We start from the raw sequence: 27,348 nt of genomic DNA on the forward strand, positions 1-27,348 counted from the left end.
GTTCTGAGTTCTGGCAAGAGCTTTAAATCACTTAAACCAGCTCCCTGGGTGTCAGCGCTTGAGGCTTTCACACACGGTCAAGGGAAGGAGAAGCAGGGTCTGTACAGGTGGTGCCCTGGTGCACTGAGAGAAAATGGTACTGCAGAATGTGCATGCCCCTCAAGCCTGAGACAATCAGAAGGGAGGACACACATTGCAAACAGGCTTTAGGCAAAGAAAAATCATTTGGATGTCGGCCCTGCTGTGAATATCTCAGCACCGCAGGAGATTTAATAGACAAATACACAGAGCAAACAAAATACATGGCTTATACATAATGATGCACATGAAAAGCCTACTAGTCTAAAGATAAAGGAGGCTTTGAATCACATCCTATTACGCTGCACCCTACTTTAATCTGGCATTAAATATACTGCTTATGATACACAAATTGCTTTTAAAAGTTATTAAAATGTTACAACAACAAAAGTAATAAAAGATTTCAAGTTTTATGCACAACCTTGCAAGAGAAAATTTTGGTTTTAGGAAGCTTCAGACAATGCTTAAATAGCGTGGTAACTTCCCAACACTGCTAACAAGTGTTAGCAAATGTTAAGGCCATAATTTATTTGTGCAATGAAATTAATCTTTATTTCATGGGAAAAAAAAAAAAACCCAAAAGACAAATCAACACTGCAAACACCTCTCTGAACTCCTCCACCCCCCAAAAAAATCCCAGGTGGTGTTGTGCTGAAGCAAATAATCTCTGTCATATCCAGAAGTAAGGTTATCTGAAGCCAGCAGATTTTAGAGAGGTCATCTGTATAGCTTCCCACCCTGTGAAGGGAGCTTACCCACAAATTCTGGCAAACTGTGTCAACTCACTCAAAGCCTCCTTTGAAACTAAAAGAAATAATGACATTCATTGAATCCAGACTTGATTGTTCAACACCTGCTCTGCACATAGAGGAGATGTTTTGGTCACTCTGAGAAAAAAGTTGTATTTTGCTGTCTCCATTTAAAAAAATCTAATGCAAAGCGTAAACTTGGACAATTGTAGCAGCATTTTACAGTCCTTCATAAAGTAAAACTAGGAATTAATTAAAAAGAATGCCTGCACACACCTCATTCAAAATACCAAATATCATGGGCAGTAACTGTTGATATATCACAGTCATAATCAGAAAATTTTGAGTCCAGCAATTAATTCGACATGGGGAGTACTGCAGCAAATAAATCAGATTCAACATTTTATGGCAAAGTAACTATTTACAACTTGTATGTACAGCTTCTGGACTTACAAAACGACGGAGAGCTAGAAAGTTGTGTAAAGTCAAGTTTGAAATTAAAAAAAAAATTTAAAAAGCACTTGTCCAACCAATTTGGAGACACTTTGGCATGCCAAAAGAGGCCGTTTTTTTTTTTTTTGGTTCACTGCAACTCTTTTAAAACCAGCACACATAATGCATCAGTGAGGCCAGATATCCTGGGCAATATAGGCAAGTCTCTGTTGTGTCTCTGATGTTAGCTATTGGGGGAGCCAATATCCACTGTGATCTTTGTGTAGAGAGGGTATTTGTCAGTTCTTAACACCTTGTAGGATAGTGTATTTAAGCCATCAGAATTCATTGTCTCCCGTGTGTGAGCAATTCGGTCAAACCTGCAGGAAGGGAAGAAAAAAAAGTGGGGGAGAGGATGGAGACAACAAGGAAAGAAAGGAAAAATGTTTAAACAATCTGATCTTTGCATGCCTCTCAGGCAGCATCGCAGGTGTTTCAAGAAAAACCTGAGTATCAGTGCCATAAACTCCCACATTTGGCCAGCCTGAGCAATGGGCCAATGCATTCCTATGGGGTCAAATTTTAGCTAGGAAGAAGCAGCCAAGCTTTTAAATCACACAGGTCCTTTTCCAGCTCTGAACTAGAGCAGAGGTTTATACCCCAAAGACAAGCTGGAAACAATTGCTCAGAATCTATTTTTCTGCATTTAAGAAATATAAAATCAGGAGAGGCCTTTGTGCCACAGTGCAATGTTGGTGAAAAGGTGTATAAACAGATAATAAACTAGGAAGGGGAAGGTGGCAGCTGACAGAGCAGGAGCAGAGAGCTCAGTCAGCAAGGAGATGGCTGCAGCCTTTCCACACTGGACCTTTGTGCCTGGCAAAGAGAAGGCCAAGCAGTTGGAGCAGCAAGGGCAGGAGGCACCCCTAAACCTGATGTGGGGAAGGGTGAGACACACCTCTCGGGGTTGGGTTCATTCTTCCTGTCCCGGGAATGCCGGATCATTCTGCACTTCCCAATGACCGCATCCGGACGGGATATCCCCATGCCTTTAAACACCAGCCTGCAGAAAGCGAGTACATTAAACACTCAAAGGATGTGGGATGCTCTGCCACACCTTCCACAAACAACCACTGGTTTTACCTACTGTTTTTTGGTTGGTTTTGAGGAGGGATGTTAGTAACGCACTCCCAAGCTTGCCGACACAAGGAAGGAAAGCCAGTCCTTCTCCACACAGACACTATCTATCACACAGAGTAGAGACCTCCCCCTGCCAACACCAAGATAGCTCACCACACCCTCACTTACACCTCCATCTCCTCCAAACAACACCCAACACCCACATTAGCCCTGGTACAGGCTGTAGACTCGAATTTGAGTGGGAGTCATCTAGTTTTTTAACCCATCTGGATGGGAGCCAGAGGAGCACTTATTTCTTGTGATGTTAAAGCTGCAGTGTTGGGGGAAACCAAAGTGAATGGTGGTGACACAGCATAAAGGAGACAGACACATAGTCAGAGTCACAGTGGCACCAGCTGAGACCTGCTGGGTGAGGGGCAGCCTGTCTTTGTTTGCATGCTCTCTACAAAGCACCTGCTGAGTTTTTTCATAGATATCAGTGATGAAAAATACTTGATTTCTTGTTTACCTCTCTCTTTTCACTTCTTTGTAGCATCTTCTGTTCCTTAAAACCTGAGCGCCCCCAAAAGAAAGAACTGCCACCTTGATCTGAATGCCCTACTGGAAAGCTGTCCCTTTCTTCTTTTTTTAAACAGAAGTGCAAAACCTCAGGAAGATACAATTTTTTTTTAAACACACCTTTTCTGAAGCCTAGAAGAGTTCAGAAATCCCAGAGAAAAGATCACAGAGTGGTTTTGATACTGAGAAACATGAAGAAGGCCTCCAAATACAAGCCCCTCATGATGATTTCTCTCAGTGAATGCTGTGGATATGTGAAGCTGAAAGGTAGCACGTTCATCCTTTGCCCTGGTCTTCTCAGTCTGCCCTGTGAGAACACCTGCATCCTCTCCTGCACTTCTGAGCCTTGCTCAGCCTCCTTCCAGTGAAGCTCACATGGCTCACAGCATCATACAGACAGCCCGACAAGTGGAACTCTCCTGGGAACAAAGGGATCTGCTACAAGGCTGCAGACCCAAACAAATCTTGGGTTGCATTGGGCAAGGTTGATCAAAGTCTCATCCACCTTAAGCTGTATGTCCTGAATTCCCTTCTTTGAGCCAGTACTGGGAGACCAGAAGGACACTGCCCCAGCCAGTGCACTGGTGTGGGTGCTACTGGTGAGGGTATAGGGAGAATGAACAGTGGCAGGGGGAGGGGTGTGACTTTTCCAACTAGAGCCCCTCCCCACTGCACTCTGGGAGCTGAGAAATGGGGTGCCAGCAGGAACATGCTCTCACTGAGCCAGTAGGTTGCCCACACATCACCTTCACCTTCTGCCTGGAGACACCCCATGTCCTCCCACACCCAGGTGAGACCAGCAGGGCTGTGTTCATCCCCACCCTGAACACACCCCAGGGTGCCAAGGAGGAAAAATTATTTACCTGTTATAAATGTCATCATCTTCACCACCCCAGCCCCAGTAATTGTTTGGGAACCCATTGATCTTTGTGAATTGCTCTTTGCTCAGGGCAGACACGCCTCCAAAATACTGATTGTAAGGCAACCTGGAAGCAGAGAAAAGAGCACATTAGAGGAGAAGAGGGTGTTAGCCAAGGGGCAGCCTGCCTGCCTGAAAAGGGCTTGCTGCTGCCCTTCACCCAGCCCACATCCACTGCAAGGCACCTTCCTGCCACAGGAAGCAGCCATGTGTTGTGGTACTCTGGACTCAGCTGAGGGAGAGGGAACTGGTGGGCTCAGTCCCAAATATATCTGAGAAGTATTTTGCAACTGGAAGTAGCTGCAGCCTTTTACTAAGCAGTACACTGTCCTCAAAGGACAGGCTGAAATGCATATCACCTCACCGAACGTGACATGAATGCCACAGGAGTGGCAAGAGCTCAGGCAGACACTGGACATGCCACAGAGCCTTCTCCTTGTGCAGCTCTACTGCTCACCTTCACACTCCTCAGTGCCCTGAAAGGAAGCTTGCAGGCCAAAACTGAGTTGGCAGTGTGACCTTGCACACAGAAAGCCAACCAGCTCCCACCTGAAACGGGACAATTCACCACGAGACTGGGGACAGATGAAATTCAGACCCAGAGCATAAGGAGAGGGTCCACACGGGGATCACCAGGATGTAGTACAGACTTGTCTTTGCTTTAACAAGCAGAGAAATCCCCAGGGCCATGCATTTCTGTTTTAAGCTTCACCTCCATACAAGAAAGAGCTGCAGCTGCTGCAGTGACAGTGGCAGTCCTGCTTGAAGCAGGGCTTGGGTCTGGAGTGGAGACATGCACAGACCCTGCCAACACCACCACTGCTATAGCTTTAGCACTACTGGCCACCACAGGGTCACGACCAGTCTTCACTTTATAGATGAGCTTTTAAGCTCCTCCCTGAGGATTTGGGACAGGGGAAAAAAAACAAACAACCAAAACTGAAAGGAAAAGCAAGACACGTTTTTGTTCAGAACAGCTTGCTAAACCCAAATATATGCTGCAAGAAGTTTCAGTCTGTGCTGCTCTCATGTACCAGGGCAGGTCTCTCAGTGGCATAAAACCAAACAGCCAAAAAATTTTTGTCTTGCTCTTAAAATAGTGTCTGATGCAGTCTTTTTAAAGCTGCACATAATTTTCAGTGTGTGAGAGTGTCTCACTTTTCAGACTGGGTGGAAACACTAGCTGTCTTCCAGCTCCTAGACTGAAACACAAGAAGGGATATGTGGGCATCTGCAAAATGAAGGCTGCTTAGCTCTTCCTCACCCTTCGTTTCACCTTCCAGAAGCTGTGAATTTTAATTAAGTCCTCAGCTGCATTTCTCTGCCCTCCTCCCCTGCAGCCACCTGCTCCCTGCAGGGCCCTGCAGGTTAAGACAGGCTTTTGGGAGAGATGCTTTCCCATGCTTTCAGTGGTGGGTGGGGATGTGTAACACTGCGCCTGCCCTGCTAGGCTGGCAGTGCTATTAGGAAACAGATGCCACTCCAAAAGGCGTCTCACCGAAATCCAAATTTATCCATGGATACGGAGAGGTGTCGTGGCTGGCTGTAACATTTGTAGGTGTTCCTGTCATCCATTGGGATGAGGTCTACATCACTAAACACAAAGCAATCATAGTCATACTCCTTTAAGGCCTCTGCAAATCCAATATTCAGCAGTTTAGCACGGTTAAATTCTTCTTCTCCATCCTAATTTAAAAACAAATAAAAACAGTTAAGTGACTTAGATTTGACAGTTGACATCAGCAGTTTCTTACCTGTTGCCAGATGCCAGTGTTGCTGCAGAGGGCTGACATGCCCTGATGACAGACTGAGCTCAAGCCCAAGCACTGCTCTTGCAGCACCCATGGCATGTTTGCAGCAGACCCCAAATGCTGCCTGTGGAACAATGACACTTGGGTCAGCTGCAAACCGTGGGGGCAGGAAAAATGGCTGAGGAAAGGCTGGACCCAGCTCAGCTCCCATCTCTTGGTGGGAGCCCCCAGGAGGGCAGGTTTGATCCAATGGTAAGCAGTCCCTATGTCCCACTCCATGCACAGGCATTTAAGGATTGAATTTTCTTACACAGGGTAAGCAGGTGGGGCTTCCTGGAGCAGCAGAGAAAAGCAAAAAGAGGTGAGCTCCTCTGGAAGAAGGGACTCTTGCTGCAGAGAGAAACATGGGCAGTGCTTTAACTTACAGCCATGACAAGGACCATGGACCAAAACCCTGCTGTGGCCAGAATTTCAGCACCCTCCTCCTCAGCTCTGCCACAACATGGCTGTGAGACTGCAGCACAGCCACTGCTGAGCAACACACCAGACCTGATTTGCAAAGCACGAGATGGCACCAGGAACCAAGGTCTGATGCTTTGCTGCTCACCTCTGACCCTCTGCCAAGCCCTGAGCAGCCATGAAGGCAGAGGAGCAGGCTGCTCCCTGGGCTCTGGGCAGCAGGTTTGGCACATGGCTGTGACACAGCCTTGTTTACTGCATGGCAGGCCAGCATGAGCTGCTTCCCAAAAGGGCTGCAGCTGGAGAGGTGGATGCTGCCACTGCTGCAGTGGCACATCCCCCTCTTTGGAGCTCTTCACCACTGTTCATCTCTCCTGGGGGCCTTGACAGATGGGGGGAAATGCAATCAAGAAGGTTCTTGCCATGATGGGAAGGACTTGAAAAGAGTTGACACTACAGCAGGGCATATTTATCTCAGGGCAAGCACAGCTAATGAAGGGACGGGCAAAAAACAGGGCAGGAAAATCTCTACTTTCCTCCCCAGATAATGAAGCACCTGAGGAGAACCTATCTGGCCCTTTTCCGGAAAAAACATTTCAAAAGCACATGTGGATTTGAGCACAAGTACAGGCTCACAAAATACTGAGTACTTTAGCTTTTTAGCTAAAAGATCATACAAAAAACCCAATAATACTGGTGGTTTGAGAGTAAGGATTTCCAATTGAAGACCCCACTCTGCAGCAGCTTCAAACCCAAACCCTGTACAAGGCAACAGAGCAGGTAGAAAGAAACTCACAGGGCATCGCTCAAAGAGATTGAAGGGTTTTGCCAACCTTGAAACCAAGACTGCCAAATCCATTCTGTTTTTAGTCCTCCACACTCTCTGAGCAGTGTTAAGACAAAGGACTCCCCCATTGTGCAAGCTGTCCTCCTACCCTGCACTACCCACACCCAACATGGGATGCAAATCAAGGATGGATAAAATACTGTGCCCAAGGAGCAGCAGCTTGAAACACCACACTCATTGTAACAGCTTTATCTGGTTAATAAGCAATCATTTTGGTAACCATTTAATCCAGACTAATTAACAGATTTGCTGCTGAAGAGCCAATGCAGGTTCTTGAAACAGCCCCAAGTATATTCCAAATGAAGGTTTTAAAATACAAGTGTCAAACCAGTTTTCAAAAGCATTACTCCCTTGCCTTGGGCATAAATGACTTCACAGGGAGGAGTAAGCTTTCATGGAAGAGGATCTGAGCAAATTCTTAGCATCCTCACCCAAAACAAAAGGGTTCACACAACAATAAGGTGGTGGGTGGACGATCATCATCATGCATAAAGCAAGAGCAGTGAAAACTCAAGTACAGAAAATGAAGGCAAGTGGAACAAAGAGGCTGGGGAAAGAAAGCAACTGAGGTCATAAGATTGGAGGAATTTCTTTCCCCAGCAAAGGCTGCTGCCAGCCCAAGCTGCCCAGCACTCCTCAGGTCCCACGACACCAAACCCAGACTTGGCTCCAAGGTTCTGAGGGGGACTCGACCTGGTGCTGGTGCAAAGTGCAGTGTGCTCACACCTCAAAGCAACTGCTGGGGCCTCATTTCATACCCTTTGGCTGCTCTTTTCCTAATGAAATTCAAGGCAAAGGGCACCAATTTTGTTACCAGCAGAGGCTTAGCTGTAATTAACCAGTGCCTTCAGGCAGCCTCTAACTCCTCTGGATGACACATGGGGATAACAGTGCTACAAGGAGCAGTGTTTTTAAACCTCTCCCCAAAAAATCTCAAAGCACAGAGAGTTTTGTACCGAGAGCATGCAGGACCCTTCCTGCCACCCCACCCATGGGACCCTGGCAGAGCTCACACTGGAGCCCACACTGTGCACGGAGAGGGACAGGACACAGGGCAAACACTTCATGTGGGCATTGACACTCTCCTCCCAAATGGCCCCGCAGCTTCACAGTCTGGCATCCAAAAGACTAGCAAGAAGGGAATCACAGCCTATACAGAAAACAAAGAACTCTCTCCAAGCCATTTTTTACTAACTTTAGGGTGAGCATGTAGCTCATGCAGCAAACTTTGCAAGACCATTACCAACTGTGACTGCTTTGAGGCAGGAGGTTGCTTTTCTGTCCCAGAAGGTATGTGGGGATTTAACACAGTATATTGGAACAAAAAAAGACAAGAGGTTTTGCTTTTTGCAGAAGCTTTGTTTCTTTACCTAAGGCAATGTGGAAGCACTGGCGTGCTTGCAGTATCTGAGATTCAAATATCTCTCAAAACTCACATGCACGCTTCAATCTTTGACTGATCTGTGGCATTTTGGAAAAACAACCAAACAACAAACCAGAGCTGTGAAAACTTCCTTCCAGGTCAGCACAGAGCACAGTACCTGCCGGTGAGCCTTGAGAAAGCAGGTAAAGCACTGCTGAAAAAACCTCCATCCCTCGCCTCTGCCTAGTGGCTTGTCATCCCATGAATGCTGCTATTTGTCACAAAGAAATGGATTAGCTTGGACTTGCTTGGACAGAGGAGCATTATCCTGAAGAGCGAGGCAGCACACAGAGGACTGCTAGTTAGACAATGCAGTCAAGCTCTAGACATAGCCTCCATGCTCTCCTAGGCTTTCAGACAGAAAATATGTAATCCAAGCACATTTTTGCTATTTTCTTTTCCTGACAATTTTGTCCCAATGTTCTCTTGTCCTGAAATTTAACCCACGTCTGAGTTCAGTGCTGGTGCCCAGCACCTGCTTCTGGCTCATGAATTAACTCTCTCTGTCACTCCCAGAACAAATTGCTGCCTCAGTCCTGCAAGGTCTAACACTGACTCCTTCTTGCACCTGGAGGTGAATGATCAGCCTGAGCAGAAGAACATCCAGGCTTTTTTACTTCCCATCCCTTACCTCAGCTGAATCTGGCTTGTTCACCCAGATCTGCCAAAGGAGGCAGGGTTCCTTTTTTTTCAGTGCTTAAACAGAAAAAAATCGAGGTTTTTGGAATCGTTACTCAAACTAAAGAAGTTACAAACCAGCAAGAAGCCACATGTCCTGACTTTGCTCTGCCTCCTACATCTATGCAGGAGGCAGCTTTGTGATTCCTCTTGCAGACAGCACAGATGAAATGTGGCTGCATCTCTCTCACCTGAATCCTACGCTCATCAGATCTCATGGAGGTAATGGTGAGGATGTATGTTGTATGTTTCTGGCCAACGAGGAGAACCATCACCCCCAGTGGGAGCTTGCTAGCTAATACACTGAGATAGCCTGAACCACACTCGCCATATCCATGGGGAAGTCCTTCCTCCAGTGGACTTGACCAGGTAGAAACAAATTTCCAGAGCCATATCAGGAGATACTTTGGTGTTTCTCTGTCACAGGGTGTTTTGAGGCCTCAGCACTATTACACTGGGCAGTGGGAGAGAGCAGCCACAGTTGAAACCTGCCTCCCCTGCCACTGCAAGGGTAAGCAGCAGCTGAGCACAATTCCTTCCTTTGCCCACAAACCTGATACCCCCTGCAAAGTAACACAAGTAAGAGTGATGCCCCAACCACTTCACACACACATGCGCACACACCTCTCTGGAAAACTGCTACTAAGACACTGCAAATGGCACCAGGGGCCAGTGGAAAATGGTTGAACAACTGCCCAGTTTCAGGGAATTGGCTAAGTCTTCCCTTTCTCAAACTTTTGTCTGGCTGCATGGGCATTTGCATGGGCTGAAATGCAGTGAGAAGATTAATTTCTAGAGCTGAGCATCCGCCTGGCAGTGGCCGCAGGTGTGGGAGGACACACAGATAAGGGTGGGAGTAAGCAAGGCTCAGGGAGACACTGCAAATTTGTCACTTGTGGGGTATTGATGGGCCCTGGGCAGAGCGTGCCCAGCCATGTGTCCTCTTCAGATTTACCTGAAAAATCCTCCAATGCACAGGGTTTGGATTTTTCTAGGGGTAGAGTGTGCGAGGTGAAACACAATACATTATTTTCCACTGGCTCCCGTTACATACCAGACATTTTACAAACATCATCCCCCTGACTTCAGCCAAGTCCTACTCAGAGGCATTCAGGCACGCAAGAACAGCACGGAGGAGACACAATGGACTCGTGACAGAAACACATTGCGCTGAAAGGAAGAAGTTTGACATTACCAGTGCAGCAGTAGCAGGGCTCAGCGCTCCTCTTTCTTTCTATGAGATGCGGAGCACAGAAGAGCATGTAGGCAGCGTGTAAGAACCAGATCACACAGTAATTCTCCTTGCTTCAGTGATTGCTTTGATATAGACAGGATTAACAAGTAAAGGTAATATTTCCCCACTAGAAGGAAAAATAAAATAAAAAAAAAAGGAGGGCAGATGCAAAGGGAAGGACAGACAAGAAAAAGAGAAAAGCAATTGTCAAGACAGCAGAGAAATAAGACTGTTTTCCTACTGTATTTCTGGAAGAATTAATACATTTTCTGTATCTCTCTCTATTCAGTGTTCCCACTCACCCTTGGGAGATGCATCCAGTGGTTTTACTACCACTGGCCACTCCACTTCTAGACACAGCTTATTAGAGGCATGCAGAAAGAGAATGTTTACTTTACAAATCAAGTAGTCTTACTTGCTAACCTATATCTACTGGATGTGGCCAGGGCATATATACCCTGTGCACTGCATTTCACTCTCACTCAAACTATGCCCACCCAAGAAAAAGCATTTGCTTCAGAAACTTCTGTGAGAGTTAACTGTAAAGCACACAGCCCTAGTGCTGGAGAACAGGACCACAGAAGAGGAGTAGCCAGCAACACAGGGCAATGCAAGCCAGCATGCACCATCACAGCAGCAGCAGGGACTCCAACCAGGCTTCAGACACTGCCTGCCTTTAGGGGCACCAGCCCTGCTTTCCTCACGCTGGAACACCACCCCCAGCTGCACACAATGGGGGTGGTTGCTCTCTCACAAGCGATGCCCCAGACCACGTGCAGGCAGCTCTCACAGCTGGTGCTGACTTCACCTGCCTGGGAAAGCAGCAGCCCCCACCGCAGGGCCACTGCTGGGTGCCACACTACCCTCCTGCTTCCGAGCCGTGCTCGGAAGGCACCACCTGCACCCCTGGCCAGCAGGGTCTGTGGCTCAGCCAGCCCCGTGGCACCAGCAACTCACACGGGCAAGGAAACGCAGCCCAAAGCACAGAGGGCTGCGGCTGGCCCTGTGCTGCTGCACCACAGCAGCACCAGCTCTCCTTGCTTTCCACAGGATGGGTTTCCTTACAGGGCTCAATTCTAGGGCACAGCACGCCTGTCTGCATGCTGCAGAGATGCCTTGTGTCCTCAGCAGTGTGGCTGCCAGGCCACAAGCGCAGTCAGATGCAGACACTGAACCCTCTTGGCCGTTGTGCTGCAGAAGTACTGCTAATTCCCCAGAAATCCCTTTTGTCCTGACCTCTGGCACCCTGGAAATGAGCAAAGCAAGAGAAATTGTAGTAATGGAGTATCAGTTTTCTCTCTTGGGATAAGTCTCCCCCTACTTTCAAGTCTGTGATGAAATTCATCACCTGGGTGACCATTTTAAATATTCATGGTGTTTGATATGCCCAAACACACCAGCTGATCCAAGCAGAAATTTAAGGAGTTAACACTTAAAGAAGCATGTTATTTCATCTCAGTTCTTACTGAGCTGAGAAAACAGAATAAAAATACATATCCAAGAGAGAAACTGCAGTGGAATTGTCCAGAAGGTGGTCTCTGCTGAGGCTCTCAGAATTGCATCTGCCCTTTCACCCTGCAGCCTGTACAAACGCCTGCACATTTTAAGCCTTTCTAAGGGTGAACAACACTCACTTATCTAAACACCATTATGCTATAAAGTAAGACAGCTTGTCTTGAGTGAAATGTGCATTTTTATGCCTTTCTTTTTTTAAAAGGCAGATTGAAGGCCACCAGATAGCAAGAAGAAAAAGCCCCAAAACCAAAAACTCCAATAACTTCTCCATGATTGCTTGTTTCTTTTCTATTTCCCTGAAGGCAGCCACTTACCTGCCCCACTGCCACAGCTTTGTTTTCTCCATCTGACTTTGGGCACTAACATGAACAGAAGGTGTTCGATAAAGTGAAATCCTGCACACTTATGGCACATCTACTACCAAACTAGGCATTAATACCAACTTGTCACCTTAAAATCTCTGCATGCCATTCCTGCAGCAGTTGGGAAAAAAGAACATATGGAAAGAGGTAATTAATTGGGTTATACTATTAGGAATTCTTTCCTCCTCACCAAGTGGTTTCTTTAAGCAGAAACTCTTAGGAATGAATTGCACCTGAGCAGAAGTGGGGACCTCGGGTTTTCCACCAAAGGCATTGAAGCAAAATTTTTCTTCCTTTTCTTTTTCTTTTTTTAAGCAACCTTATTCCTACCTGCCAGCCTACTGCTTTTCAAAGAAAAGCAGCCATTCCTTTATTTTAAGGGGCACAGGCACTGTTGTGACAGCTGTGTGAAAGCTTGTCTCTAGCATCTTACCTGGTTGATAACATATACTCCATAATCTAGTTGCTGCCTCTGGAGAATTGGGTGCAGGTAATAGAGCCAGTACTTGAGGTGCTCCTCTCGGTTCCTGAACGGTATGATTATCGCTACCTTCTGAAGTGCTACGCAGTCCTTCGGAGCAAAACGACCTCCTGCTCTGACCTGTGGGTTTATTCTTGCCACTTCTTCCAGGTTTACAGGCTGGGAGAACTCCACACGCAGTGCACCAACTGGAAGAGAGTCATAGCACAAAGCAAATTAACACACACAATCTATTTCTCTGAACATACATCCTTTACACATATTAGGGTTTTGGTTGGGTTTGGTTTCTAAGAAACAGAGCTTTTGGTCCAAACACAATCCCATCAGTGCTTGGAGGTATTGAAGCTTGAACCATCCATACCCAAAGCAACCTCACACCACCAAGTCAGAGCAAACCCACAAACAATGTGTGCTCTTGGCATCAGAACCCAGTCACTGACACTGAGATGTGCAAGTCCTACAGTCTGTGTGGCCAACCAAGAGCTGTGTTCCCACTGGCACACGCACCACAAAACCAGCCTGAAGTACTGCCCCCTGGGCTCCCACCTACCTCAGGCAGCCCAAGAGTCAAGTGCTTCAAAAATAGTTCTGCTCTCCTACTGACAAAATCACCTATGGATGGTTACATGCAAAGTGAATAAAATCCCCTTCCTGCTTTTTTTTTCTTAGAGATATTTTTGGTGTTCTGTAGACATGCCACTTATTAATTAGAAGTTCTGTAATAGAAATGATAAAAAATCCCCATATCCAGATTTGCATACAGGTTGGCAATTCCTGTAGATGGTTTCAAAAGTGGCAACTTTTGAAACCATTGAAACAATGTGTCAAAACCAGGTTAAAAGTGAGAAGTCCAGGTGGCACCAGAGAAACCCTTTCAGAACAGCCAGGCTGGCCATTCTATTTGCTTCCAGCTGCTCCAGCACTAATGGAATGACTCACCAAGGAAGCCCAAGAAAAGGCCTCTCCTGCTGCCACGTCCTGCTTCCAGCACCAGCCAGTCAACAAACTGCACTTGGCACAAACTCTGCAGTGGGGACGTTGCTGAGGGCCCCCTGCATAAGGCATAAAGCATCAGCCCATAAATACCAGTCTGAGGATCACCCCTTAATGATTTGGCTGCTGTGCCCTCCCCTTCTCCTCCATTTGGGTGTGTTTGAGTGTCCTACCTCACCAGTGCTACTGCCTCACATTTGCTGCAGAGACCCCCAGGTCCCCAAAGTGGGGCACACTGCCCTGGGGGAGCCCCTTGGGAAGGAGCACAAGTGACTTATGGAAGTCAAAAAGGCACCACAATCAACCTTGTGCATTCCAAAACATGTGACTACTAAAAAAAGCAGAAATGATTCTCCAGACTCATGGCTCATTCCCTAGTTATTTAGAAGAAGCAACTTGGTTGTGCTGCTTCACTAACCTGTGCTCACTCACACTGGAGAGGACAAGGAAGAGACTGGCCAAGCTGGCAGAGGTGCTCAGTGCACCTCCAGGGGCAGCAGGGAAGCTTTGCTGCATAGCACCTACACAGTGGCAGGATGCAAAGGGATCTCCTGATCTCTGCATTTTGCACTGGTTAAACAGGCAAGTTTCCCTCTCACACAAGGAGAAGGCAGTGATCTCTCAGACTCCAGGGGCACTGGGATCAGTCTGCCCACACTCCCAGCAATTCTCAGCTGCACAGCTGACCCCTGTGCCCAGTTCTGCATCCTCTCTGCCCCGTGGTACAAGCTGGGCCCTGTGGATGCTGCCCTGCAGCTGCAGGGCCAGGGCTGAAGCCTCTCTGCTCTGAAGTCTAAATGTGGCTTACAGGGAGAGCTCAGAAGGTGCTCTGCAGCAGGAGGAAGAGGCAAAAATTGGAAGAACTGGGGCAGGAAAGAACATGCAGTGGAATGACTGGGACTGGGGCTCAGTGGCGACAGGATCAGGAGCCAGGCACAGCCATCCTCGTGCCTGTGGGACAGGCATCATATCAATGAGGCCAGAGGTGGCAGGCGGGGGAGACAGTACTGCTGAATTTGGGGGCTGCTTCCACACCACGGTGGGGAGCATTTTTCCAAAACAGCCTCTGGCCCCAACCCACTTCCCCCCGCCGTCCCTGTGCCCACGAGTGTCACCTCCATTAGGAGACTAGCACTCAGAGCTAGGATGCTAGTGCTAATGCTACACTTTTGTGATTTTAAAACAGCAGAGGGCATTGCATGGTTCACCTAACTTCTGACGGCCAGCAAATGGGATTTTGTTGGGCATCTGTGCCCAGGAACTTTATTTTCTCATCCTTCTTGCCCCTGGTTGCCAGCAGCAGGACCTGCTGGGATGCTGCAGGAAGCAGAGGGGCAGAAGCAGCACACCCCCTCACAGGGCCCTGCCAGCCTAGTCTACTGCCAGGCACTGGGTGTGGCTGCTGTCCCATCAAACAAGCCTGTTCCGGTTGGGACAAGCTGGGCTCTGTGTTCACAGTTACTGGACTCTTCTCCCAGTTGCTGCTCCCAAGAAGCAACTGTGAGCCCCATCAGACTGGAGAATGCTTTCTGGTTTAACAAACAAAGGTTCTTTTAATGTCTTGGACCGACTCAGAGTAAGGCAGGAGGAAATGAAAGTCTGCCATTTAGGTGAACTTACAGAGGAAATCTCCCACTGGTGACTTGTGAGCTCCAACTGGGCAAGGACAGCCACAAGCATTTGGAACTGCAAACAGCATTTCACTGGCTGGCATCCAGCAGCCCCCCAAGGCAAAACATAGACCACTCATCCTGCCAGCACTCACTCTTGCTTGCCTTACAGAGACTGGAACATTGGCAAGGAAAAGATGGGAGCAGAAAGCATATTCATTGTAAAAAACAGCTGCAGAAGGCAGAGATTTAACAGTTTCATAGTCTTGAAAGGCATTGGTGAGATCTCTACTGCTCAAACCTCCCGCTTAATTAATCAGTTTTAAGGGCAGCACACCTTCTCACAAATCCTGCCCTAAGGGATGCAGCCAACACCTAGGTCAGTGAGAAGTCTCCAGGCACCAGTGCCATCCATGTGTGGCAAGGCAGGCGCCTCTGAGACAGGCTGGACACAAATCACTCAGTTAATACATTCACCAAATACAAAACCAGAAAAAAAGCTGAATAGGCTGTTTTGAAATACAGAATGACTAAAACAAACTCGACTTCATAAAGTCATGTGGCTGACACAAAGCAGCAGCAACATACCACCCACTGCAAACTGACACTTCCATTTCACTTCCCAAGCAGGACAAGGCCAAAACCAAATCCACAAATGCACAGGCTTTCCAACTGGTTAATAGAGTCACAGTTCCAACTACTAATTTTAAATCATTTTCACTGAAATCTGACTACCTGGATAGCAGGCAGCCCTCGGGCTGTTGTTTCCCAGGGATGCTGACTCAGGATGTAATCTTCAATGCCAAGAAAACATGCAAAGTCTGCTGCAAGTGCTGTCCCACCTGTCAAAATGGTGTCCCTATCTATGTTTACTGGGTAAACTTTCCAGCTCGATTCACTCCATCTGAATCTTTTCTGATTCTGTTCAAGCTGACTGCCTGACACAGGAGTCAGTGTATATAGAGTCCCTTCTAAGAACAGACAGGCGTGACAGCGCTGTGTGGACTCACAACTCTGGTCACCCATGCAGCTCAGCATCTGTAGGGAAATTCTGTTGGGTTCAGCATCACAAAGCTTCAACAGAGCAGCTTCATGAGCCTCCACTGCATATTTTTAGCAAAAGAAAATCTCAAAAACATAAATAAGCAACTGCAGGAAGCTTGCAAAAGAACACGAAAGCACAGCATCACATCAAAACATTTCAGAGTTTGTAAAAGGAGGCTTTAGCTGGCAGTGGCAAGGTAAGAGAAAGATACACCAAAAAAAAAGCCAACCCACTTCTGCCCCTCACCTCTGACCCTCAGAAGCATTTCTGCTCACACGGAAGGTGCACAGGAAAAGCCAGGGACCATCACAAACTGGAAGCAGCTTCTCACACAAAGCACAAAGTGAGGCTTGCAAAAAGCAGAGGCAGCTCAGTGCTGGAGCTCCAAGAGCCTGTCCCACAGTGCCAGTGACTGCCCCATCCCGACTTCCCAATGGCCATGCCTGCCACAACACCTAAACCTCCTGCCATCTGAGGCTGCTAGCACACAGCCCTCGTGGTGCTCATCCTGCTGAGCCAAAATGAGAGGACCCTCACACAAGTAGCCCAGAATCCACTCAGCCTGATATTATAATAAATCTAGAGACTGCTCTAGCCTCCCTAGACCAAAGGGAGTGATGTAGGGAGGCCCCAAGGAACACTTCCCCAATACTAGAAGTGTTGGGAAAACTCAGGAAGCAATGCCTTGCAGGGCCAGAAGTGTACTTGTGCATCCCCTACAGGGGCTGCAAACGGGATGACACCACACTCCATCCAAGAAGGTGGGAACAGGGATACAAAACAGGGCTGCTGCCACAAAGGGCAGCCCTGGGGGACTCAGGCAGGACAGACTGGGGGAACTCTATTCTTCAGGAAGGCAGTGTGGCCCTGGGAGAAGGAAATAGGAAGGAGGTAAACTAGTCTCTTGGACAGGCCTGAAGAGTGATCCAGCCATCCAGAATCACCCTCCAGAGAGCTTCGCTGGGAAACCAAGCAAAATCCACCTGTATGCTTTAAGCCAGGCATCAACCTCAGACATTTAGTTTAGTGAAAATGAAAGCAAAAACAGATAGCAGTTGGAAAAAGGCTCTCCCCGAACAGAGCCAAAAAGAACATTTCTATCACCCTGGCTGAGAGCTGGGCATTGCTATCCATCCACTGAGCCATGAGCATGCCCGCACTGCCACACTCAGACAATCCTCATGCAAAAGAAATGCTGGAAAAGAGAAGCAGAGCTCAAAGAGAGGAAAAAAAAACAAACAACCCTCTATTTTCAGGGCCCCAACAGAAAAGGGAAGGAAGGGCCCATCAGCCACACCAAGCTCGCCTTGGTGGGGAAAAACAATATCAGCTCCACCCCAGACAATGTGAGAGCAAGTTCCCCCACCCCAGGCTGTGAAGCAGGGCTAGACCCCAGCCTCACACGGCAGCTCCAGGGCAGGCAGGCAGCTGCATCCCGCAGCTCGGCAAAGCAGTCATTTCCTCTTAAGGTAATTAAAATCATTTCCCATCAGCTAAGCTTCAGAGCTGTGCCAGCAGCTTTTCAGATGGCACCAGACAGACTCAAGTCATGGCTCAGGCCCATAATGGGGGACTGGGCAGCCCCCATGTCCCTTGCCCACCTGGGTCTCCCAAGCAGCCATGTCCTGGCATGCAACTCACTGGTCAGAGTGGTCCCTGCCTCTTGCTGCCTCCAGCCATTGCTCCCCTAGGAGAGTTTAAAGAAAAAAAACTCCTTGGGTCTTTCTAGAAATATCCTAGTCACAAAAACCCCAAAAACTTGCCCTCCCAAAGGCTGGTATACATTTCATTTGGCTGATCTACACTTGTGAAGTTGCATATCCCCACAGATGTTAAGTATGCCACGGCAAGGGAAGCCTGCTACATGGGCTCATCTCCTGTCCTGGGCAGGCTTGCACATGGTCTGGCATCTGCAACTATGGACCCCAAAGGAAAACAGGCTGAAAAAAATGAGGATGCATCACATGTGCTGGCAACATTGGGTCTGCCTGATTAACGCAGCAACTACAGTCAGAGAAAAAAATTTGTTAACCCAATCCCCAGCACTGACACTAGCATGTGGCATCTTTAGAACAAAATATAAAAAAAGGGAGACAGTCTTGTTGATGGAGGGTACTTCTGGGAGAGAAGCAAAGTCCTCCTTGGTGGCTCAAATCCAGTGCACGCTCACTGTGGCGGCTTTGAACTGTCTGCCTTTGAGCCAGGCAATCTGCATGTCATTAGCTCTTCCCACCCACCACAAAATTAAATTCCAGGCTCTCTTAACAGCAAACTACGAACAAACAAACAAACACGGATCAGAAAAAGGCTGAGCAGCCATCAGCCACAAACCCCCCACTATGCAGCAGGATGGGATGTGTGGACAGGAGCCCTCTCAGGTCGAGTGGCATCTCGGGCACATCTCTGCCAGGGCCAGCCCCAAATCATCAGGCAATCTCTGCAGCCCCTCTCCCTTGCCCCATCCCATCCTGCCTGTGGCATGTGCACCTGGATTCCAGCACTGCCTCAGGGCTGGGGTGCACTCCTCAGATAGGTGGGGGAGCACCGGGTGCCAGGTGGGGTGGAGGTCTGTCTGTCTGAAACTCTGCCAGCGCTTGTGCACCCCAAAAGCATGGGTTGCTGCTGGTGAGGACAGCAGGAGGGCATTGCATGCCTGGAGAGATGGCTGCTGCTTCGTTCGCTCCCCTGGAGCACAAAGGTTTGTGGGAACCCATCCCATAAAAGCCTTTACAGGGCCACTTCCAGATTCAGCAGGACAGGTTTGCAGGCAAATTGTCTCTTTGCCCTCAAAGCAAATCCAATGACACCCCAGGTGGGAGAGGTGACAAAAGCAAATCTCCTTCAAACATGTGCAAAAGCTTGGGGACTGCCCCGAGTTCCGGGCAGTTCAGCAGCAGCTGGAAGCCTGCTGGAAGGGCTGTGCCTGGTCACGCCCCTTGTCATGGCCACTCCTCAGTGAAATTAGCACCTGCACTGTAAATGCAATCCACGCCTGGCTCACCAGGCACCTGTCCTTGCAGGCAGGGGCTGCACAAAAGAAAATACTGATCCAGTGGGGACAGGCTGTGCAACAAGACCTTCTCCAACTCAGAGAAACTCAGGAGAAACAGGAGCAAGCTGAACATTGACACTGCTCCATCCACATGCCCCAACACTCCAAATCTGTGGCCCCCTCACTGCAGTATTGCTATGGACTGGCTGGGTTTGTCCCCAAAACCAAATCCCCCTTCTGCCCTGCAGAGAAGGGTGTGCAGGAGGGAGCAGAGCAGTGGCTGGCTGGAGAGCAGTGTCCACTGGTGAGGAAAGGAGGTGAGCTGTGCAGCCCAGCACCTCCTGCTTGTATGTGAGGCCATCAGACCTAGAGCACCTCCCTGCTGGGGACTGTGCACCTCCAGCACCCCGCCCTTCGGGGTGGGGATGGCCCTCAAGACAGGGACAATGCTCCCTATCTGCTGAATGAAGTCAGACTAGGATGCTCCACACCAGAAGAGGAAAGTGAAACAGCTTAACTGAATTCTGCGTCCAAGGGCAGTTTTGGAAGCTGCAAGTTATCTGTCTCTTTCCAAACACAAACTTGGCCCAATCTCCAAAGAAACTAGCTATTGCTTCAGATCAATGCTGGCAGAGAGACAAGCATGTTATAAAACACTACATGCATGAGACAGAAAACTTTCCTTTTCTCCTCTGTCTGTTGTGCTTTGTCCCTGAAACAGCTGCTCTCGAGCACAGCACAATACCTTTCCAAGCTACTTTGTGAGCCTAATTAACACTCCTTGACCTCCACTTTGATCAGATAAGAGGATGCTAGTGGTATTTTCCTCACAGAAGCTGCTCCCTGCCTGCCAAGGAAGCCTGTGCTTCAGAGATATGATGTGCTCCCTGCCACACAGATCTGTGAGCTGTCGGTGGTGTTGCCAGGATCACACATCTGCTCCCTGCCAAACATCTTAAGCATATTCTTGGGAGACATTTAACAGTTTCTCAAACTCTCTTTTGAAGCCAAGAAAGCTTAAATTTGAGCAAACTGATTCATGCGTTATCTCCCCCTCCCCCTGCCCTCTCCATGATCTTCTCTGAGTTTCTGTTTTATTTTTTCAAAAGAAGGCAGCAGAGGGACACAACACAACCCCAGCTTGTGTCTGTGAGCAATGCAATGCCTCCAGCACCCAGGTAGGCAGCAAGGAACAGAGACCGGCTATATAAAAGAGGTTTAAAAAACGCAGGTCCAGATGAGAGAGGAAAGGGAGATGCTACATGTAAAGCAAATGTTATCTCCACTGCCTGGTATTGCAAGTGACCCCGCAGATTCAGAGGCTTCCAGTTCCTGGGGCAGAAACTCCCCACGGCAAGATGATGGCCTACAACTGCAGGTGGGCAATGTGACAGGATGACCAGACCCCAGGCATGCCACACCTACCAAATCCCTTCAGCACTGTCAGCACTAGGAGTCATTCTAAAAAATGGTGGGTTTAGTATCTCTTAGGTTTTCACCCTCTTGCCCCAATTTTGTCCTGCTAGGATTCTGCCAGCAGTAAAACACCTTCTACCTCTGCCCACAAAATGTCCACATATACAGGGCCTCAAACGGTATTATTTATTAATTCCATCTCAGGCAGCACATAACCTCTAAACGCTTCTGTAATACAGACCATAAGCATCACTGCTGATTTTACAGGCTCAAAGCATCAGAAAACCCTCATCACTTATCTTCAGCACCAAGAGTTTAGAGCACCTGCTTGTACTGACTACACAGGCAACAGAAGCAGTGCATTGAAGAAACAGCCTCTGTAACAGGTCCTCTCCTCCCTGAATGACAGCTGTCCAAAGGAGTTTTTTCTTTCGATCCTTGTTTTTTTTTAAACATGCCTCACTAACATGGAAGTGGGAAACACCAGTTTATATCCAGAACTCTTTGACATCTTGGAGAAAGAGTTCTTTTCCTTGTAAGCCCAAGATCCCCAAGCAGAAGGTCTTAGGAGTGCTGTCTGACAAGAAGCTGGACATGACCCAGCCATGGGCACTCCCAGCCCAGAGAGCCAAATGTGTCCTGGGCTGCATCCAGAGCAGCGTGGGCAGCAGGGGAGGGAGGGGATTCTGCCCCTCTGCTCTGCTCTGGGGAGAGCCCACCTGGAGCCCTGCATCCAGCTCTGGGGTCCCAGCACAGGGAGGACATGGAACCGTTGGAGTGAGTCCAGATGATTAGAGGAGTGGAATACTTTCCCTATGAAGACAGGCTGAGAGAGTTGGGACTGTTCAGCTTGGAGAGGAGAAGGCTCTAGGGAGAAAACAAAGCTGGAGAGGGACTTTTGACAAGATAGTGACAGGACAAGGGGCAATGGCTTTTAAGTGCAGCAGGTTTAGATTAAATGTTAGGAAAAAATTCTTTGCTGTGAGAGTGGTGAGGTACTGGAATGGGTTGCCCAGGGAAGTTTTGAATGCCCCATTTCTGGAAGCGTTTGTTCAAGGCCACATTGGAAGGATCTCTGAATGACCTGGTCTAGGTAAAGGTGTGCATGCCCACACCAGGGAGTCAGGATTAAATGATCTTTAAGGTCCCTTCCAATCCAATCCAATCCAATCCAATCCAATCCAATCCAATCCAATCCAATCCAATCCAATCCAATCCAATCCAATCCATGGTATCCCAGGAAAAAGCCATTTTTAAACCTTAGTGAAAATGAGTACATCTCTAGTGGTTTGTCCTTTGGACAATTCACTGGTTCATACATTAACTTACACTTTTGTTTTGTGAATATCCATTTATTACTAGTGTACAGAGTTATCAATTTTCTGATTTTATATCTGGGCATGAAAAGCTATTAAGACAGACATATGACTGCAATATTTACCACACTTGGGTGAACTTTCCCAGAAGATGCTCATGGCAAAAAGGGCAAGAGCATATCTTTTATGTTTGCCATCCCAGCCACATCTGGTGTCTAAATGGGGGTTAGAATTGGCTAAGGAGACAGCTGTACTCTAAAATAACCTCCATAAATACTTGCACTCACCTGGGCAGGACTTGAAAATTACGTCCCTGAAATATAGGTAAGCCTGCCTATGATATTCAGCTTTGCAGACTTTTACTGCATTAAAAAGAGCTCTTTTGGAAAGGGATCTTTCAGCTGAAGAATTTGACCCCTTGTGCATACCCTCCTTAAACCAGCAGGCATGTAACTACCCCAATACCAAAATACCAAAAAGCCACATGGAAATGGTAGAAGAAACACATTTGACTGGTTTGAAAGTGCTTAGGCCAACACTACTTCTAGAGAGCAAATTTTTATTTAAAAAAACCCAACCAAAACCACTACCACAATACTGTCTGCATCTCCTAAAGAATGTAACAATTTGGGGAATGGACACGTGCAGGAAATACCTGGATTTAGTTGCTTTTGGGCTTCTCAGAGAAACCAGAATTTCTCGGAATTCTTGAGATTTTACTGCAGCAAGCACATTCTGCTTCCTGATACCCCATTTAAGATACTCATTAGCATGCAGCTCTAAACTGAAGCATAAATCCAAAATGCTTATATTACCTTGTATTAGAGAATTGCATAGCCTTTAAGGACTTTCAGCTTGAAGCTGAATTATAGTATTACCCCAGTCCTGATTTGTTCTTTTCAATTATAAATAACAGCAAGTGAACCATAAAAGCACATTTAAAATTTGGCAGCTTCTGGTAAGAGATTAAACTTCATTCAGCTAATGCATTTGTTGCAGAGCCAGACAGCAGGGATTGTAAACTACTCTCTAAAGACTGCTAGGAAGAAATCTGTGGGTCTCTGAAATGAGTACCTGGCTATTTTACCATTCAAAAAGACTGAGCAGTTCAGTCACACATATCCTGTGTGAGTCATCACATGCTTCCCAACAACGATGGGGGAGGGGCAGGCAGGAAATTAAAAACCCCAGAATCATGTATGTTACAATAATTGTTGGTTTGTTGGGGAAATGGAGTTTTTGGAGCTACCTGTTCCCATCAGAGCACTTCCCCATGCTTATGGGAGTACAGGAATCACAGGTTGATTCCTGCTTTTTATGTTCATATTGATAAGTGAGTTTTGAGCTCAAAAAGGAGTATTTCTGAGTTCTACGTGGGGAAATTATATATCAGAAGTGTCAACAAAGTGCACACCCTCTATTCTTCACGGTGGCCTTAGAGACACATGAGATGCTGATCAGGGCAGACTCAGCTCTGACCAACGTGAGAGGCATGATACAATTGTTTAACAAATGCTCTTTGCTACCAAAACCTGAAAAGAACAGAGGAAAAAAAAAAAAAAAGAACAAACAGTTTCTCACCTACATGCTGGCTATAAATCTTGACGCCTTGACAGTGCCAGACTGCATGTGACTGCATCACCCCACAAATACTGAAGTAACACAGGTAGAAAACATTTGCCTACTCTATCGTAAAGAGCTGCTTCTTCCATGGCCCTGTTGCTCTGTTGACCATCTGTAACTACTGCCAGCAGCCACATATGGTCTTGGCAGATTCAGTGAATGGCACCGAAGATGCTACAAAGATGATTTAAAACATCTTAAATGATCCTTCAGCAACTAACTCCAATAAAACTTTGAATCTTGGGGTCACTAAGAGCATTTCTCTAAACTCCAGGCATTTCCAAAGCACATGACTCACTCCTGACAGGATCAGACTAAGTGGAGACCATTCAAAGTAAAGCCATATTCATAAAGGGTTCCCACATCCACTCTCTGAGGACAGGCTTGCACAGCCACTTTCAGCATAAGTGATGTAGGGGAAAAAAGCGAAAGATACGAATCAAAAACAAGAACACAAAACACAGGACAGTTTCTTTCAGTGACCTCAAAACCACCTTCCTAAAATAACAAAACAGTTGTTTGTAATTCAGATGCATTGATCCATAAAGAGCTGACCAGCAAGCACCAAAAGAAACTATGAATTTTTCTGTCGGTTCCGTAAACGGAAAACCACAGGTAGCTTCTCTGAAGTCTCTTTCCCCAGTGTGATGTCTGGTAACAGAGGTACCTACGCTGAAATGGCCCATTGGTGGATGAGGGAGATTACCCCCAGGCTCAAGGGCCCAAGGTGTGGCCAGGCTACTGTCAACCTGGGATGCCAGCAGGCCATGGTAACAGCCCTGCCTACAGCACAGGAGTGTCTGTTCGAGGAGCAGCAGTTACAAGCAACAAGTTGGGTGGGAGAGCCTTTTAAAGGTATCAAAAAAATCTGAAATTCCCCTTGTCCCTAGCTCTGCCTTGTGACAAAGCCAGCAGATCAAAATAGCTCCAGGTCATCACATAGTAAAAATGAGACCACCAGCAGGCTGCAAACCCGCCGAGATCCTGCCAGCATGCCAGCACCCAAGCGGTCGTGGAAAAAGCCTATGGGGAGCACAGCTCCAGTGCAGATAAAACACACGCCAGGCTGCCACGTATCACGGTACTGCATCACAGGACCAAATATGTTCAGTGGAAAGCGCCGCTGGGATACATAACAACTGTACTCATGACCCTGCCTCGGAGCTCATTTTAAACCCGTTCCGCTCATTCAGCAGGTCCGCCGACAGAGAAAGGCTGCGAAAAGCCTGCATAGCGCAAAAAGCCCTCCTGAGCTTGCATTGCGCAAGAGCAGCACTTTGGGTAGAGTTCCGAGAGGAAATTACCCAACCCCCAGGACAACCAGAAAGAAACCTAGCCGGGCGGGGTGGGAGCGCTTCCCGAGCGCTCAGGGGCTCCGCTCGCCACCGCCGTGCCTGGGCAGCATCCGCGCCGCGCTCCCCTGCGCACCGGCTCCCCGGGGATTCTCCCACAATCCCCCTCCGCCGCCGGCACACTCGGGAGCGGCCGCGCCGCTGTCACACCGCGCCCGCTCCCGGGGCGAGGCACCCACGGCGCACCGGGACCCGCCGGCTGGCTGCCGCCCGCGCCTCCTCCCCGCGCCCCGGGCGGCGTCGGGCACCCCCGGGCGGCGGGGCCCCCGCCCGTCCCCCCGAAACCCCGCCGGGACGGCACTCACCGAGCAGCGGGGAGGGCTCGGGGCAGGGGCCCGGCGGCGGCTGGGCGGGCGGGGATCGGGCCCGGGCGGCGGGCGGCGACGGGCGGGAGAGCGGCAGCGAGAGGTTGGCGGGCGGCGGGCGGCGCGGCGGCGGCTCGGGGCTGCCCGGCGGCCCCAGGGCGCTGCCCGCCAGGTAGTATAGCAGCGTGGCCGAGAGGTGGAGGGCACAGAAGGCGACGAGGAGGCGGCAGGCCCGCTGCAGCGAGGTGCCGGGCAGCGACGGCTCCTTCATGCCGCTGCTCTGGCGGGGAGCGCCGCCCGCCCCGCGCCGCACCGCCGACGGGGGACGGGGATGGGGCGGGGGCGGCGACGGCTCCGCCCGCCGGGGGCGGCCCTGAGCCCCGCGCCCCGCCCACCGCCGCCGGGAGCGCCGGCGGGACCCCCGGGGCCGCTCGGCTTGGCCATCCCCGCCCGTCCCCGGCCTCCCGCCCGGGTCCCCCGGGCCCCCTCCGGCCGGCCCTTGTGAGCGCAGCACGCCGTGGCCGGCTCTCCTACACGGTGCCCGCTGGCAGCGTGCTGGAACGGTCGCTGTAGTAGCCCCCAGAAGCGCTCGCCTGTGACAGAGGGTGTAAGCGGCAGCAGCGACCTGCTGCGGGGCAGCAGGGCTATGTTTGTATTCGTTCCCTTTGGAGGGCTCCACACTGTCTTCGCTTTTATCTGCATAAACTGTAGCTTTTCTGTCAGCTCGGTGGAGCTTGTTTCAGCTAATTTCCTGCATTTAAATAATGACTAGCTTTTTGTTAAATATATCACAACATCCTAGCAGTGCCAGTGGCAGGGTCTTCTGGAGGTCTCCAGTCAAACATCCTGCTTGGAGCATGACTATTGCCAGCAACATGTGAAGTCAGCTATAGTTTCGTCCCACTGAGTCTTGAAAGCTGCCCAGCATGGCAATCTACACCTCTCTGGTACCGTGTCCCAGAATTGATCCACTTTTCTGAGGAAAGATTTTCCTCACGTCTATCATCAAGCCAGTAGTAGTGCCTGTTGAAGGAGGTCTGGGCACCTTCCAACATCCCTCAAAGTTAGTTACATGTGTTTCTTATTACTAGCGAGTCCTTGAGCCGGGAAAGAAACTGCCTTGGCTCTACAAGAAGACCCCTATCCTGTCTCGGCCAGCAGAGATGATGGGGGAGGTCTTATAGTATTGTCTTACTGCAGGAGCAGGGGACACAGGGAGACAGTACTAACCTTGCTGTTCCCCTGGGCACTGCAGGCATTTCACTTGCAGCTGACTGGAAAGCAATCAGTGGGACACTGGTGACTCACAGGGTGAGACTGACAGCTGGCCAGGCAAAATCCTGTTCGTGGTCTGGCAGACTTGCATGTATCTGGGCTTCAGGGTGCTTCACGTACACCGTGCGACACTCAAGTGGTTTTAAAGTGCAATAAATAACTCCTGCTAGTAGCCCTTAATGCTGCCACTCATTTGCTCTCACGAAAGCAGAGTAACTGCAGGAAGAAAGTGAATGTCATTCTTCTCCTGGGTAAAAACTACTTTGTAACACACACACACACACACACACACACACACACGCACACACACACACACAGAGCCCCATGCGCGCCTGCGCTGCTCCTGCTGTCCTTAGCTCTAGTGGATCTGCTGATTTCAGCGGCCTCTGGTGCTGCCTGGTGGGATGCCAGAGTGACGGGAATGAGCTATCCTGCTGCCAAAGTGCATGACCAAAGACATCTGCTTCCTCTTTTCTGTTCACTTAGATGTTTCTCAGTTCTTCCTGAGACATTCTGCAAGTTAGTCCAGTAGTCCCTTTGTGCTTTGTTTAAACCTGATGTTGTGAGCAACATGATGGCAATGCCAGTGTCCATGATGCTATAATGACACCATCACTGATGGCACTGACATTCTCAGTCAACACTCAAACAAGCATCAGCTAATAATTGCCTTCTTCAATGAGTAAACCTATCTTTCAAAACCTTCAGGCTCTTCAGACATCTTTTATGGATCAATTGGTAAAAGGCAACCCACAATGTGAGCCAGCAGAAAATCCATTTTGCAGGACTAGCAGG

General features: G+C 48.7%; 1 protein-coding gene across 1 annotated transcript; it reads right to left on the bottom strand.

Moving 5' to 3' along the window:
• Positions 1–661: 661 nt before the first annotated feature.
• Positions 662–25,564, bottom strand: B4GALT1 (beta-1,4-galactosyltransferase 1). Its single transcript, XM_066569235.1, has 6 exons — positions 25,279–25,564; positions 12,579–12,814; positions 5,375–5,562; positions 3,821–3,943; positions 2,218–2,322; positions 662–1,639 (listed from the first exon to the last, which is right to left on the bottom strand). Exons 1-6 carry the CDS (start codon positions 25,547–25,549, stop codon positions 1,504–1,506), a joined length of 1,059 nt encoding a protein of 352 aa, XP_066425332.1. The 5' UTR covers positions 25,550–25,564; the 3' UTR covers positions 662–1,503.
• Positions 25,565–27,348: the final 1,784 nt, after the last annotated feature.

The sequence above is a fragment of the Molothrus aeneus genome, chromosome Z (assembly GCF_037042795.1).
Source record: "Molothrus aeneus isolate 106 chromosome Z, BPBGC_Maene_1.0, whole genome shotgun sequence".
NCBI classification, from domain to species: Eukaryota; Metazoa; Chordata; class Aves; order Passeriformes; family Icteridae; genus Molothrus; species Molothrus aeneus.